The following is a 17,224-nucleotide window of genomic DNA, read 5'->3' as shown; positions in this document are numbered from 1 at the left end:
TGCAGCTACCGGCTACAATTACTTGTAACTGCTACTAACAGTTACAGTTACAATTACATGTAATTGGAATTGGAATTGCAGAAATACAATTACAATTACATGTAATTGTAATTGAAGATGTAATTAATTACTCATGTAATTAATTCCTGCCCAACTCTGTTTGGACCTCTGCTGGTTGAAACACATCCACTTCCAGTCTGACTAGTGCGGGTCCGATCTACTACCTGCACTAGAGCACATCACAGCTGACTAATGACTAGACTGCGGATCTTTGTGCAAAATAAAAACTGAATTGCAACAAGCTGGGATGAAAAAAATATTTAATTTCTTGTTGAATACGTTTATTAAGTTGAAAATGATATAGCGGTATGTTTAAATTTTTTTAAAATATTTTTACTGTTTTGGACCTACCCATTTTTATCATAAATGCATAAAATCTGCAGTCTGCTAATGACAGAGCCAAACTACTTACAGTGGGTGTATACAAAGTATTCGTACACCTTTTAAAAGCTAATAACTTTTTTGCAATTGTACCGAACGACCTGATTTTTTTATAATCAATTAGAAGCATTGGTTTACGAAATGATATGGGAAAAAGATTTTCCAAAAATTATCATTTACAAGGTTACGTACAGAAATAGAAAAGGCATTTTTTTCAACTTTTCTATCTGGGCTCTCAATGGAAAATTTAAAATATATGTTTTGTAGATCTATGTTAGTTATACGCGTGCTGAGAATTTCATGGAAAACCGTAGTTTCACCTGACGTTTGATCAGTTTCTGCTTAAAATCCACAGAATCGTACATCTCTCGATGTCAACCGATTTCGATGATATTTTCAGCATGTGTACAACTGCTATAGATCTGCAAAACATATATTTTAAATTTTCATTAAGGGCCCAAATAAACAAGTTTTACAAGACGCCTTTTTTATTTTTGCACGTAACCTTGTAAATTATAGTTTTTGGAAAATCTTTTATGCATATCATTTCGTAGACCAATGCTTCTGATTGATTATAAAAAACAACAATTATATACAATTATAAAAGTACAATTAAAACGGTAAAGGTACAATTATAAAAAAGTTATTAGTTTTTAAAAGGTGTACGAATACTTTGTACGTCCACTTGTACTTTCGGATGACCGACCCAATCTACTTAATGTCTGACAAGGCTTGACTTAATCTACTCGAAGGCTAACTAATTCTCGACCCACGCTTCTTTGAGCCTACCCAGTGACCGACCTGTTTCACTTATAGTCTGACGAGTTGGGCAAAAATGTAATCAACGATCGACGACTACATTTTCACTTCAATCGTTAATCGCAATTAACAATTATCTCCTCGTTTAGTCGTTAATTGTGGTTAACGATTAAACACTTATTAATAGTTAATTGCGATTAACGATTATTAGTCGTCAATCATGATTAACTGCTGAAATTTCAAAATGAAATACGTAATCAGAACTGTATGAATACTGGAAAAAATATGAACTGAGTTTAGGTGTATTGTCATTTGGTCCATAATACAAATTCTGTTTACGTGCTTTTATGTTTTTCTTTTGATGATTCCTTTTTTTAATCGACGATTGACGATTGAATCAATCGCCGATTTTTCGACGATTCCTTTTTTTAATCGTATACATTAATCAATCAATCATGATGAAAATTTTAATCGATTAATGCCCAACTCTGTAGTCTGTGAATGATTTTGTCTGACTATCGACGTACCCATTCTACTTCCACCTGGACCAGACCCTGACGCAGTTAAGGGGGCCGTCTCCTAGCAGATGACGGTCGCTCATGAACACTCACACACCGCTAGAGTACACTCACACACCGCTAGACCGCGTATACGTACGCGAGAATTGCTAGGATCAGGGAAATGCCTTCTGATTTCTCGATAATGCAAAGACGGGGGTTTTTATTAGTCAAAATCGCTAGATAAAAGATCAATCTAGCGCGCTGTTTGCTTCAAAAGTCGTTCTTTTGCGTTTCCGAGCAATGATTTTGCAATATTCGGCTGCATGTTGCCCGTCGGAGAGGCTAGTACGCCAGCGTGACTGTAGCGCCATCTGACGGGCAACATGCAGCCGAATATTGCAAAATCATTGCTCGGAAACGCAAAAGAACGACTTTTGAAGCAAACAGCGCGCTAGATTGATCTTTTATCTAGCGATTTTGACTAACAAAAACCCCCGTCTTTGCATTATCGAGAAATCAGAAGGCATTTCCCTGATCCTAGCAATTCTCGCGTACGTATACGTGGTCTAGCGGTGTGTGAGTGTTCACGCGCGACCGTCATCTGCTAGGAGACGGCCCCCTTAATATCATGATAAACGGGAATCTCCGAGTGACCCGCACGTTACCCCTCCTCTCCCAGTGTCTACTAAATCGCCTGACCGAAGAAAATGGCCGCGCTAACGCTGTGTTCGTGTGCTTTACACGTGTTCGTACCGCCAAGGTGTCTGCACCCCGACCGAGTGGAAATGCGCCAGCGGTGAATGTTTGCCGGAAAACGAGCGGTGCGATGGCATAACGCAGTGCACTGACGGATCTGACGAGGATCGATGTGGTAACTATGCGTCCTCTCCTTGACGAGTCCTGTCCACAATGAAAATTGGCCGCCTACCATCGAGATCCTTGCCACCGAAAAGAAAATCGATTTTCACGACGTCTGAAGACGTTTCACCGAGTATATTGCGGTTGCCCCACTAATCCTCGTTCGAATTACCCAGAATGCATCGGCTAACAAGCGATTCCTGATGATTAACGGGTATTAACAGTCGCATTCCCTCGCCGATCGTCCATGTTGTGTGTTGTATTACGTTGTTCGCTGCTGTAGCAAGCAATCGGTAGTGTTAAACGTGTCGCACGTTTCTGTGCATGTACTTGTAGAGGTTGCATGTTTCATGGTCTTTCGACAACTTCGACCGAATGTGTAAGTACTTCTCGACGTTCTGGGACTCGGAAGGATAAATGTGCTCGCGAGGTAGCCTGGGGCAAGGATGGCGACGGGGTTCCACGTCTCCTACAGCTAACTGGGTCTATCGGGTACTCTTCTGATCCTAGGAGATCTAATTTGAGGAAGCCTACCCTATTTAGCTTAGAAGACCTAACTTCGGCAAGTCTCCTAGAACACGGGATGTCCTGGGAGCTTTTCTAGCCCTAGAAGACCATAGACTTGAGTCTTCTAGACTGAACAAATTCTCTGAGTTCTCCTAGCCCCAAAAGAGCCTCCAACTTCAGAGGTCTTCTTCAGGGTCAAGGAGGGGCTCCAACCCCACAACATTCTAAATTTAATAATCATTTGCCATTGAAAAATTTATGAGGATTGCTGAAGGGAATATAAGGGAACCCTGTCGCCAGGGCCATTTTTCTTCCCCCACCCTACATTCCCGAATCCCTGAACCGCACGATGCTGTGACGGAGAACAAACTAGCCAATTCGGGGATGAAATTGTAGTGAACGAATGTCCGGCTGGAATGTTCCGCTGCAACGACGGACTATGCCTCGACATTAAGAGACGTTGCGACGGCCGGCCGCACTGTCGTGACGGCTCCGACGAGATCAATTGCCGTGTCGTGGAATCAAGGCCGGAACCACCCTCCACGGGTACTGTTATGTTTTTTTGTCAATCGAGTTCCTCGATCTTGAGGACTCGAAATCTCCCGGGGTCAAGTTGCTCTCGAATCTGCTAATCCCTCCTCAGGGTAGATCGTTCTTCAACCCTGAGGATCTACCTTGAAGAGGCGAACACCTCGAAGAGGAAGTGTGTGTATGTTTTTTATGTTGATGATCGTGAATCTCGTGATCTATGGTGGCTCGAGACATCGACGCGGGCTCGAGGCAATTTTCCCCGGGAGAAGCAATCAGGGTGCAACGAGAATCATTCCTGTTTCATTCTCGACCCATTTTTTTCTCTCTCTGTATCTTATCTGTCTGTTTGTTTCCTCCCCCGCCTGTAACCCCCACCCCTGAATTCTACACACGTAATTTCACCGAGCTACTCTAACACGCAGCTGATGAATTATTCCCGCTACGAGTTTCGACGTTCTGTTTGACCTCGTGCGTTTTCTCCACTCCTTCGAACCCCCCGGACCGACGGCGGATCTTCGACGGAATCCCCTTAACACTTTATCTCGCGGGGTCCCACGCAATTTCCCAAAGATATTGCAATTTTAACGCTTTCAGATCGACTCATGATCAACCGAGAAAGATGCAATTGCTCTCTGTAAAGCCTTACGGCGTTCCCCGTGCATCTAGAATTGAAAATTAGAGACCAGGATCCACAGTTAACACAAGATAAAGTTTTCAAAAATTTTTGGAACGTTCCGCAGACCTTCTGATTCATTTTTTTTTTTCACGCTGCCCATTTATTCTTCGCCGTCGATTATGTAAAGTTGGCTTACATTGTTTGTTTTAATTTGAATTGTAATTCGCACATCTGTTCGGGTATTTCTCTTTTATGTTTAGTTTTCATCAGTCAGCCATTTATTTGAAATTTTCTTTTGTCCCTCTCGTTTCTCCTCGCGTATTTTCGACGCGCGTAACACCATCTCTTGTTCTTTCGCTTCGCTGCTCTACCCTTTGTTCGCTTATTATTTAGTTCGCCAAATAATATTTAATTCGGAGTCAACCGGATTGAAAATTCCACCGGGTTAACGCAATTTATTCAAGAAAAATCCGGCGGATCTCCGGACATTTTTATTAAATCAACATGTGAGCAGGATAAAATCAACAGGAAACCATTACGGCAAAGAGCAAGTTTCTGTTCAATTAAAAACTGTATAAACCGGCCCGGAAAAAAGTGTCTTTCGCATAAGGATCCTCGGTACGCCGATCGCCCTTTCAGCCTCGTGATTAAAAACTGCCCTCTCATCGATTTATCGGGAACTGGGTCAATCCGACGCATTTTTGCGTGCAACAAAATTTCGCTGCATAACTGAATCATGCCCGAATGTACAGCGCAAAGATTTTCGCTTTCATGTCATCCCGATTCCCGGCTGAAAATTTCCGAAGGTGAGCAATTTTTGGTAGGTGTGCCTCTCAAATTTAAAACGGAATAAATATTTCATATAATTTTGTAACGCGCGCGTACACATTCCCGAGTATTATTGTACAAATAAGTTATTTCTGCGCGGTCAGTGTAATGATTTGTCTCGAGGCAGATCGCGCCCGGAGTTCCATTAGCGAATCGCCTCAAAAGACAGATGCAAGAGTCAGCGTAACATACATCGATCGTTCCGCTAATTCCCATTGGCCGAGCTGGGAGAATCTTGCGGGTATTTATTTACCGGGCAGCGTATTCCCCATAAAAATCGAGGGAAACGGTATACGTACGGTACGGTCGACGGGTGAAAAACGAGGGGGAAGAACAGAAGCCAAGAGAATGGAAATCGATGCGTGGGCGCGCGGGATCGCTTCGGGAGGCTCCTCGGTTCGCGCGTCGGTCTTCAAGGCGGCAATTAAGAAGCTGTAACTAATGCGAGGGCTCGGCCAGACTCGGCGAGAGCCGTTAATCTCGTTTCGTCATTCTATCGACCGTGTTCTCCTCTTCGGCACGCGGACGTTGACTGCCGACCCTCGACTCGACGCTGGCGCCGCGACGCCGTGCCCTCGTGGACCCCCGTTCCTCAAAAATTATCGAAAATAATCGTTCGATACATTCGTCTGCTTCCTAAAACAAAAAAATAAACAGTTTTCATTTCGACGTTAGTACGACGTTACGATTCGTTAGCTTATGGGGGTTGTTTCCATAATTTACTCGACCTAATTTCGCAATTCCGCGGTCGTAAATCGTTCCGCTAGTATTTCAGTGCAATTTTTCGGCGAGAGTGGCACGCCAGGGCCTCGGGACTCGAATTTTGAGAACCGCTGAAGCGGCATCGCGCGCGAGCACGCACCCTCGACCGACTTTGAAGACGTTTTTCTCGGGGAGCGAAGGTCCGCATTTTAAAAAAACACTATACTCCCATTTTTCGAGCTGCTTTTCCCCCGGTTCTGTTCTTTGTCCCTCTCTCTCTCTTTCTGTCGAAGATTCGCTTGGTCGTAACGACGACAAGCACCGAAAGTCGAATTAATTTTTCAGAAAAAAAAAATATAATCGCCAACCCCATCCTAGCCAACATTGCCATATGTGCGGCGACGCCTGGCGCATAATTTATTCGGACAAAGTGGTTATTATTATTCGACTCGTTCGTCTCTAAAAATTTCTTTAGAATCCTCGACCCAGTTGCGCTATTTTTGTCCGAATAATTTGCGAGAGATGTTGCCAGAGTGAGCTAGCACCCGTTCCACCCCTCTCGCACCCCTTTTCATCGCTCTCTTTTCCCAACCACCGACGAATTTTGCTCCCTCGACGAATTATAAACCTCGATCCCTCCGCACTAAAATCGATAATCACAACCCCCCACCCTCTGCAAAACTGTCTTTGTGTGTTTCAGCGTGTCGGCCTGTTGACTATTGACTTTTCTGTCGTCTGATCATTCTAAGCGATATATATATATCTCGATACTGCGTTTCCGAATCGTGATGCTACTTGCTCGACCCTCTCTCTCTCTCTTTCTCTATCTCTATCTCTATCTTTCTCTCTTCAGTCTCACCTCTCTTCTTTCAGCACAGGTTGCCTGAAGATTGATATGTGAACGAGCATTTTTCTCTCCATTTCTTATCACCTGTACATGTGCCTCTTTTTTTTACTATCTGTCTTTCAAGAATTCGGTGACGCATTGTCAAACGATATGAACATTATTTTCGACATATTTTTGAAGGAAAGATAATTTTCGATTGAAAGAAGTCTCTCGTCACCGAATTCTTCGACCCTGTCTTTCACATTGAATTTTTACTGCGTCCGAGAAGCTCGTGAGATCGAGGATCTCCATCGAGCTCCTCGAGGTCTTGTTTCCCTTTATTTTTCTCTCTCTCTCTCTTTGTTTTCTTTCCTCTCTTTCTCTTACGATATATGATACATAGTCTTAGATTTACGAGGCGTCTCCTTCTGCCTAGATCTATCTGTCTGATACCGTCTGAACGTTCGTAGCTTTTGGGAAAGTACATTTATACACCCCGCCCGCCTCCCCAGGGAGGACGTAGTTCACGGAGTTATCGTGGCTGCACACAGTAGAAATTTTCGCAACTTGCTACTCTTCCGATAGCGGCGTCCTTCTTCAAATTGGAATACCGATCCGATCCCGGCAATAGGGTACCGGCCGCGCGACCCCTTCGGCGTTTAATGCTGATTATCGAGTCGATTAACAGGCCGAATGACACGGCCCGCCTGATAATAATAACGAATTGCTCCGCCCTCCGCAGAGAACCGACCACCGCGATGTTTTCGCCGTTACTGACAACAGAAAACGTTCGAGCCACTTTATAACACCACCGAACCGTTCGCTACAGTCCATCGGATCGATACTTGTCCGTAAAATTCGTCTCCGGCCGTTCCGTTAATTAATAACCAACCGAGAACCAGAAAACACTCGACTACGGTCGCGCGAGATCTCACTTGAGAACCTCTCGCGACTTTCCGCGAATTCTCACCTGTACAGTCAATTCGGAAATGAGAATTGAGGGTTTAGGAATAATAGGAAAGAATACTTATCTTATTCCGTTAGAGGGTGGTATGGTAGACCACCCTTGTTCGACTTAGAGAATTATTTCTGTCGGGGAATCGGTATTCCAGTTTTCTCTTCGACTAATTTCCGTGAACACGAGGCCGTGCTCCGCGTCTCTTTTACGAAACGTCGCATGACATCCGGCAGTGTGCACCCTGTTTGTTTGACGAGCTTATCCTCCCCCTGGTCCCTCGCGGGACAGTCTATCGATCGCTTAATTATCGCAGCCACTTGTTCCCTTGAACCAGTCGCTCCTTCAGCCCGGTGAATAAAATCGGTTTTCCAAAAAAAGAATAATTAATCCACCACACAACGTTTGTGACCTTGTCGGTTTGACAGTGGTGCGCACTGCCTTCTCTTTTTCTCTATTGTCTATGGGATCTCTCTCTCTCTCTTTCTGTCTCTTCGTTTCGGTCGTCGAGACTCCGTTGCCGATCGCTGATCTTTCACAATGATTTTACAGAGTGTCCGAACGGCCAGAGACAGTGCGACAACGGCGTCTGCATCAACAAGGACTTCTTCTGCGACAACAACCGAGACTGCCACGACGGCAGCGACGAACGCGACTGCCGTAAGATTATCCTCGGAGCGATCCCTCGATCGAGATCCTCCTGTTTGCTTTGTCTCGGACTTAGAGTTGTACTGGAGATCGCTCTTGGCGCACGATCTTAAATAGAATTCTGGTCACGAAAGTTTGCACATGTCCTTTCGAAAATTCGAACGTTCCTGCAGATGTTGAAAATTTTTTTTAATGAACGAAGCCAAATCATATTCGAAGATCGGAGTCTCAGCTTTAAAATGAGCCCTCGATGGTCGCTGTACGATCTTTTCTGGCTAAGTTATTCAACATTGTATGAAATGTCCAGAAATGTGTATATTTGAAACAGTAGAAAAATTTTTAAAATTCAAGAATGTTATTAAAATCATTGAGGAATGGAAAATATGTTAAATTTTGCATTTCTGGTTGAAATGTTTGACATTTGACACCGTGTGCGCTTTCGTGACGGACCACAGGTACAACCGACCGATTAGACTTATGATTCAGGGATTTGAATATTTTTTTTATAAACAATGGAAATTGCAGCGGAAGCCGGAGGAAGTGGAAAGGACCCAGTCCGAGAAAGGTGTCAGCCTGATGAATTCTCTTGTCGAGATGGCAGCTGTATCCCTCACTACGCTGTCTGTGACAATAGAGTGGACTGTCCTGACGGGGATGACGAGTCCAATTGTCCTCGAGGTGAGCGAATCTACTTGGCTAGGTGTCAGGATGACAAAACCGCACCTAGACGCCATGTAGAACAATGTAGTCCGGCCTACAGTTGGCAGCACTGCCGGAGGACTCACTGACAAGATGTGCTACCAGTTATACAATGTTTCAACACACAGTACTTTTTGAAACCTTGGAAAAGTCACATCTGGCAGTTGGTTGGAAAGTTAAATCGGTTATTGTTGACATTGGACGACTGGCAGCATATCTTATTATTTTCCAATGATACCTTGCGACTATTCAGAGAGATTTTGACAATGCTTTCTCTGAAATGAATTTAAAGTTGCCTGTAACCTTCAGGTGTACTGTCAATAACTTCAATTATTATATAATAAATAGATTTGTATACTTTCGAATTTAAAGGATCTGTCAACTTTTTTTTAGACAGACTTTGAGAATTTTTCCTGGTTCAACCGCGAAAGTTACAGATACAATTTTTCCGTAGAATAATTCCTTAGACTCTCCTGAATAAAATAGTATATTTTCTTATAACATTCTGAACGTTTAAACATTTCAAAATAATTTTTGAAGAGATACAGAAAAATGTCGCAGAATATTCCAGCCTTGAACACGTCTGGCTCTCTTTAAAAATTGTTTAAAAATATGTCAATGTTCAGAACGATATAAAAAATTCAGCACTGTATTCGGCAGAGTCTATGGAATCATTCTACGCAAGAATAATTTAAATAGCTCTCGCGGTTTCAGCAAGAAAAATTCTTAAAGTTGAAAGTGTGAGAAAACCAGTATATTGCCACAAGTTTGACAGTCCACACAAGGTGTCATTGGACTCTGAGCGTTCGCCGAGGACAGCAGGGGGACGTCTCCCTCTGCTCTTTGTAAATACACTTCACTCTCGATCTTGCACCTTCGATCCATTAGATCACACTGAGCACCAGGTGCGTACACAATGTTTGGCTGTGACACAAGCGTGCACACCTGCTAGAGGCAACGAACCGTGTCGCACTGACTGCACCATTGTTAACGCTGCCGAAAGATCTTACTGCCAAAAAAGAACAGCTACCACAGTCACAGAGTTTTCTCGAAAGCCTGGGGCAAAAAGATAGGACTAGGACGTATTCTAATCAGGTGTTCAAAATTGAACTTGCTTCTCGGAGTTGCACGCAAATAAAATATTCAGCAGGAAAATAGTAACAGTAACACCTTTATTTTTATTTTCTTTTCACTATGTAAGACTGTAATGCATGATCTACTCTCTCAGGAAAGTGTACGTACATTTTTACATTCGAATAAAGAGAAACTTAGAGTGTCCTATCTTTTTGAAAATGCTGTACTGATCTAACAGACTCGGCTTTAAATCTGCTTTGAATCGATCAGACACTAAAGCGCGTGTCTGACAAGTTAAATTACAATAAATTGCATTCAATAGGAGCAACTATGAAGATCCAAGTAGCACACTGCTCGATCAGCAAAATTTCTAGATCAAAGTTCTAGGTGAGAGAGAAGCGATTGAAGGCTTCTAAAGGAAAGAGAAGGGTCGAAGGGGTTCTTTGAAGGGTCGGTGGCCCTCGTGCGATCAGGTTGTTTGCCCAGAGACCTAAATAGCTGGATAATAGAGGGGAAGAGCCATAAGGGAAACGAACAAATGTTAGACAAGCCCAACCAGAAGGTGGGAAGGTGGCTTGGGCTTAGGCATTCGGTTACTTCTAGGTAGAAATGCGGATAGAACCTCCTCGGGGGGGCATCCGGACAGCCTGACCTACGAGAACCAGGCTGGCAAGGGTCAGAAACAGGACTATCAGCCGCTGGCTAACCTAAGCACACGAAGGAGTTGTGCACCGGATGATTTTGTTTGTGCTGATGGCACTTGCATCCCTGAAAACCAGCACTGCGACCAATTCTACGATTGCCGCGACTTTACCGACGAACAGTATTGCTTCGGTTAGATCACCGGTGGACCCTCGAGACCTGGTGGCCCCCTAATCCCACCAGCACCCACCCTTTCCACCTAACTTCACCCCGAGAATTTATCAATATTAACATCTTAGTCGTTCACACTTGGAGCTGTCAAATTTTATGGCTATTTATTACACTGAAATCAACTTAATAATCCTTTATTTTGCTGGTTTGGGTTATGGGAACTTTTTGGTGAAGCTATAGAAACGATAGAGTGCAGAGTTTTTGAAAATAGTGGGGGTCACAGACTCTCAGGGGCCCACGTTTTCTTTCAGTCAGTATTAGCAGCAGCCATTAGCAAGTGCTCGAGTAGATATACTTGATACTACTCGCACTGATCACTTCTACCGGGTGTCCCATTTCAAGTCTTACACGAGAACTTTACTCGTCGTTTGAAAAATTGTCTGGAAGAGAACTTACTTTATCGATTATATTCAGTTTTATTAAACGAAAGTGTGTGTTTCGAAGAATTCTTTTACGTGTGGTACGTTTGTCTTTCAAGGACATTCAAGTTCATTCATTCTGATTCAATGTTTACGTGGATCATTCCATGAAACTTCGAATGGGACACTGTGTACAAATAGTGCATCTTCTGCCTGATTCCTGTATGTAGATGTTCGATACCTCGCCCGTGGCATGAGTCCAGTAAAACAGTAGTGATACCAGAAAGAAAGGACAACCGAACAGCATGTTTTTCATTATTCTCTTTGTATCTAGGTGTGGTAGATGATAGTTTTCAATACTTTTCAACCAGTGTGCAGAGAAAGTTGATAGTTGACGATCCGAGACTGTATTTCTCTGCGCGGATGATTTTACTGATTTGTTTATTTACCAAATGCTCTTAGTCCTAGACACGTTTTGATGAACCTTTAGAAGACTGTTTCTATGGTAACAATAGATCCCTATATCTTGGTTCCATCTCTGGTCGACATACATTCATGTCTCGTTCATATTTTTAACAGATATATATTTATTGATTTCATTGGTGTGTTAACATTCCTGCCACGTTCTGCAATGTTCGTTGTTATTTTAGGATGCGGAAAGGATCAGTTCCAGTGTGCGAACGGAGACTGCATCAAGTCTGAACAGAAGTGCGACAGTTATATCAACTGTGCTGATGGATCTGACGAGGAGAATTGTGGTGATTATTTAATTAACTAACGATTAATTGCTTCCAGTATTTTCGTTTTTGTTTCAACTGTTTCCGGGTTTGTTAAACAATTTTTTAATTCGATGTTTAGCTCGACCAGGCTCTGACCCAATGCCAGGACTTTGCTCTGCTGGCTTCATCATGTGTGTCACTGACAAGAACTGTGTCCCACAATCCTCGATTTGCAACGGTGTTCCAGAGTGCAGAGACCGATCCGACGAAGAGAATTGCGGTTCGTAATTGATAATCAAATCACAATAATTATCGCAAATTCTCCTTCGATTTCACTGACAATTCTCCCTTGTATTCTCTTAGGACCTCCCTTGGAACCGGCGAACCTGAACCTGAAGACGTACCCCAGCGAACAAGTGATCAAAGAGAGTAAGTATAATTCTGTAAGAATACAGGATTATTCAGAGAAAAAAGAAATTGAGAATTTATACGTTAGTCGAACTGTTTATTAATAAAGATTCTCGTTATTTTTCTTGCCTTGGCCAGACCCGGCGAAGCAAGGTAAGCCTTTCAAAAAGAGACAAATAATTATGGATCATAGCAAACATGGGGCTAATTAATATTCAATTAATCGATGTCCATAAAGAATGTCTCACTGTCCATGTTTCATTGACAACGTTTGTTTAGGTCCCGGTGTCGATTAATGCCATGCCCATTACATGCTGGGTAACACTTTTAATTGTCTGTTACTAGCAGGGGAAGCTGAGGAAGACGAACAATACTATCAAAGAATTATTATGTTCATTTTTTAATATATAGGGCGCCCGAACTAATTGCGAACATCTCGAATGTCTGGGTCTCTCTCATTATTTATGATAAGAAAACAATTTCGAGGTCAAATGGTCTAAAACTAAAATGATCTTGAAAAATGTCTCATTCTGCTCTGGCATTTCTTCCTGTCATTCATAATGAACAAGATATTTGATTCGCTCGAGTCAGTCAGGACACTCGTACATAGCATGATAAACGTTCACGTAAATTCTTAATTACATTAATATACGGGCGTTAACATGATCGACGCATGTGTCACGATTAATTCCGTCCAAGTAACCGGAAATGTTGTTAATTTAATGAAAGATTGTAACATAACGATGACGATTAGGCCGCGAAGTGGTGTTCCAATGTCGCGACGAGGGTCCGATGCGAGCCAGAGTCCGTTGGTCCCGTGGGAACAATCTTCCATTGCCTCCTGGGAGCAGAGATCTCAATGGACGTCTCGAGATCCCGAACATTCAGCTGGATCATGCTGGATCCTACATCTGCGAAGCTGTCGACTACCCTCAATCTACCCGTGGTCAACAGATCACTGTCTATCTCTCAGTAGAAAAATGTAGATATCGCAGACAAGCTCTTAATTAATTTTATATGAAATATAAAACTCAAAGTTCATTTATAATTCATTAAATGAAATTCATTTTAGTGGAGCAACCGATCAGCAACAAGCCCCACGTGTGTCAGTACGACGAGGCCACTTGCAGCAATGGCGAATGCATCCCAAAATCTTACGTGTGCAATGGCCGACTGGACTGCACTGATGGCTCTGACGAGATGCGATGCAGTAAGTTGCATTTTTGCATACAGTTCATTCTGAGGAAAATAACAAATCAATAGTGAATTGTTTCTCGATTGTTTACCTATGATTCCTGTACGTAGTTTTATTTAATGCACCGTTTATAATAGGTCCTCATGGCTGCGAGCCCAACGAGTACCGCTGCAACAACACACAATGCGTCAGCAAAGTATGGCGATGCGACGGCGACAAGGATTGCGCGGATGGCAGCGACGAAGAGAACTGCGCACCAAACAGACCAGGCTCACCCTGTAGATACACCGAATTCGCCTGTGCCAGTGGTCAATGTATACCCAAAAGCTTCCACTGTGACCTGGAGAAGGACTGTATGGATGGCAGCGACGAAATTGGATGCTGTGAGCAATCAATGTTCATTTCATTATATTATACTGTTTAACATATTTTTAGATGCTTCCAATAGATCTCCTCGAGCTGACCCAGTCCACTTTTTCTTAGTTCCAGTCACCATTCAGTCACAAAACCTCTCGAAACCCTTTTCCTTCAGACATGATATTCTTGAAAACCAGCCACAACATAAAAAATCGATTTAAATTATATTACAATATAATTATACAATATTATATTATATTAAAAAGCGTCTTCCCCTTTCAGCGCCCGTGTACATAGTCAAGCCACCCCCGCCGATGATCACCCTGGAAATAGGCGAGATTCTAGTGATCACGTGCACGGCCATAGGCGTGCCGACTCCGGAGATAAACTGGCGTCTGAACTGGGGCCACATTCCTCCGAAATGTACGATGACGTCCGTAAATGGTACCGGGACTCTGACCTGTCCAGACATCCAACCCGCGGACCAGGGTGCCTACTCCTGCGAGGGATTGAACAGTGCAGGCTTCGTTTTCGCGGTGCCGGACGCCATAGTGATGGTGGAGAAACAGGGTCATATTTGCCCGAAGGGAATGTTCAACGACGACGCCAGAAGCTTGGACGAGTGCATCTCCTGTTTCTGTTTCGGCGTTGCACAAGAATGCAGGAGCGCGAACCTCTACACTTATCAGATTCCTCCGCCGTTTGACCGTCATCGATTCGTCGACGTTAGCCAGACACCTAGCTCCCAGTCCATCAGTGACATTAGTCTTTCGGATATCGAGACCAGAGCAGTCGGCAGAGACGGTGTTCAAGTACAAACGCAACACGTATCGCTAAAAAGAGTGTCTGCGAGTGGGTCCGAAGAGGGCGGTGCTTATTTCGCCCTGCCAGAGCACTACCATGGCAGTCAGCTGAAGTCCTACGGCGGATACTTGAAGTACAAGGTCCGGTTCAATGGTACTGGCTCGCCAAACACCGCACCGAACGTTATACTAAATGGGAATGATTATAAACTGGTGCACAGAGGGAGACACCCTGCCCCATTCAGGGATAATGAGATGTCTGTTAGGTTCTTCCAGGGAGAATGGTTGAAGAGGGACGGGTACGGTGAGGTGCCTGCTTCGAGGGAGGATATCATGATGACTCTTGCCAGGGTGGACAACATCTTGATCAAGTATGTCGGAGATGAAAGAATTGTTTAAATAGTCTTCTGGTCTAGTCCCTTGAAAAATCGATTCTTGTCTATATTTTCTTGAAGCATAATTGCGGTAGAAAATGTTCAATTTGTTTTCTCGTAGATCACAATATGACGATTCTCCAAGGTTGGATGTTCTGATCACGAACGTCGTGATGGACACTGCCGACGCAAGGAACACTGGCCTGGGATCTGCCTCGTATGTGGAGGAGTGTCAGTGTCCTTCTGGTAAGTGCAATAGTTGCGGGTGGTTTTTGTAATTTGCACGAAATAAATAAGTAAAAATTCTTTATTCTCCAGGATACACGGGTCTATCGTGCGAACAGTGTGCACCAGGCTACCGGAGACGAGAGACAGGACCTTGGCTAGGACAGTGCTACCGGGACGAGCAGGTACCCTGTCCTCCGGGATACTACGGGGACCCATCGAGGAACATCCCTTGCGAAGTTTGCCCTTGCCCGCTCCCCAATCCATCCAATCAGTGAGTTAATGTCATGGAAAATTGTATCAAGCATTTGAAGCTAACTATATTGTTTTGTCTTCGAACAGGTTTGCCAGGACTTGCCATCGGGATTCAGACGGTCAACCTACCTGCGACTGTCCACCTGGCTACGTAGGTCGCAGGTGTGAACAGTGTGCCGAGGGGTACCAAGGCAATCCTCTTATACCTCGCGACAAGTGCATCCCGGTGCAACAATGCGACCTTGATGGCAGCCTTAGTCCACACGCGGATCCCCAGACCGGACAGTGTCGATGCAAGGTATACTATTTAACTATTTTCTATTTATCCTTGGAGACCTTGATATGAGTTTGACATAAATATTGAAATAACCTAGAGATTCATCTTCCCAAAAATTATTTGTACCCTTTATAAATTGTGCAATACTGTCAATGCTCACTCGTTCATTTGGAAAACACGGAAGTAAGTACCCGAAGTAAAAGGCAGTCCTAATAAATAGGAGTATCTATGACGAAACTGTGGCATCATTAAGTGCATCTGTTTCCAGAAATATGCAACTGGACCCACTTGCAACCAATGCAAGGCGAACACATTCAGTTTGGCCTCGAGGAATCAGTTCGGCTGCATCAGTTGCTTCTGCATGGGCATCACCAACCAATGCGTCTCGTCCAACTGGTACAGAAACGAAGTGAGTACTCTTCCGACGCTAAAATTAGCGATGCCAATAGTACATCTTAATGAATCCTGATTTAACGTCTTGCAGATCCGAGTGTCATTCACGAATTCCATCAGGGATTTCTCTCTAACCGAACTGAAGTCTCCGGACGCGGCCCCCATAGTCGATGGGATTCGTTTGGGCTCTGCCAGGAGCAGGGACATCGTTTACGACGACTTTCCCAATCGTGGGAACAACGACGTCTACTACTGGCAGCTACCTAACATCTTCTTAGGCGATCAGATCACTTCTTACGGTGGGAACTTGAAGTATACCGTTCGGTATGTTCCTGCACCGGGTGGACAGAGCTCCAGGAACAACGCAGCCGACGTGGAACTGATCAGCGTTAGTATAAAAGTGTCGAACGGTCTCTTGTTCCAGTGGAATGAATTAACGTGATTGACTTGTCCCACAGGCCAACGACATCAATTTGTTATACTACTCTCGAGAGTCTCCGGAGGCTAACACACCGCAAGCATTCACTGTGCCACTTCTGGAACAGTTCTGGCAACGTACCGATGGCACACAGGCTGACAGAGAACACTTGCTGATGGCTCTGGCTGACATAAGAGCGATCAGGATCAAGGCCACTTACACCACCCACACCGACGAAGCTGGGTAAGTTTGCAATCGACTTGCAAGGCTAAAATTGGTTGGGGAGTCTACTTTGATACTTTGTACGACTTTTAAAGATCCGTTACTTTCCGTAGATTGTCCCAGGTGTCTCTAGACACAGCAGAGAAACACAATACAGGCAGAGCCCGAGCAGTGGAGGTGGAGGAGTGCAGTTGTCCTGCGGGATACAGAGGGCTCTCCTGCGAGAACTGCGACGTTGGATACACCAGAGCAAACGAGGGACTCTATCTAGGCATCTGCGAGCTTTGCAACTGCAACGGACACTCGAATCAATGCGACCCTGACACCGGCGTCTGCGAGGTACCACCTTGAAACTACAATCTCTCGTTGAAGAATTTCGAAAAAATTGTCCTAAATCGCTAT

At 44.0% G+C, this 17,224-nt stretch overlaps 1 protein-coding gene across 2 annotated transcripts in view; it reads left to right on the top strand.

Annotated features, from left to right (window-relative positions):
• Trol (terribly reduced optic lobes) overlaps positions 1-17,224 on the top strand; it is a 169,993-nt gene that overhangs the window by 137,397 nt on the left and 15,372 nt on the right. Inside the window, exons 18-37 of one of the 2 annotated variants that reach the window (XM_076444272.1) lie at positions 2,461-2,571; positions 3,462-3,611; positions 8,076-8,183; positions 8,697-8,849; positions 10,548-10,778; positions 11,827-11,934; positions 12,035-12,175; positions 12,259-12,324; positions 12,442-12,456; positions 13,058-13,285; positions 13,376-13,513; positions 13,636-13,881; positions 14,138-15,029; positions 15,154-15,278; positions 15,351-15,531; positions 15,600-15,810; positions 16,058-16,198; positions 16,274-16,570; positions 16,641-16,843; positions 16,936-17,161. In XM_076444272.1, coding sequence (XP_076300387.1) covers positions 2,461-2,571; positions 3,462-3,611; positions 8,076-8,183; positions 8,697-8,849; positions 10,548-10,778; positions 11,827-11,934; positions 12,035-12,175; positions 12,259-12,324; positions 12,442-12,456; positions 13,058-13,285; positions 13,376-13,513; positions 13,636-13,881; positions 14,138-15,029; positions 15,154-15,278; positions 15,351-15,531; positions 15,600-15,810; positions 16,058-16,198; positions 16,274-16,570; positions 16,641-16,843; positions 16,936-17,161 — 3,971 coding nt within the window. The remainder of the gene's footprint in view (positions 1-2,460; positions 2,572-3,461; positions 3,612-8,075; positions 8,184-8,696; positions 8,850-10,547; positions 10,779-11,826; positions 11,935-12,034; positions 12,176-12,258; positions 12,325-12,441; positions 12,457-13,057; positions 13,286-13,375; positions 13,514-13,635; positions 13,882-14,137; positions 15,030-15,153; positions 15,279-15,350; positions 15,532-15,599; positions 15,811-16,057; positions 16,199-16,273; positions 16,571-16,640; positions 16,844-16,935; positions 17,162-17,224) is intronic. The other variant, XM_076444273.1, reaches the window with a different exon arrangement.

Source organism: Lasioglossum baleicum, chromosome 20, assembly GCF_051020765.1.
Source record: "Lasioglossum baleicum chromosome 20, iyLasBale1, whole genome shotgun sequence".
NCBI classification, from domain to species: domain Eukaryota; kingdom Metazoa; phylum Arthropoda; class Insecta; order Hymenoptera; family Halictidae; genus Lasioglossum; species Lasioglossum baleicum.
Note: the sequence above shows the minus strand (reverse complement) of the source record. Positions and strands in the feature narration are given on the sequence as shown.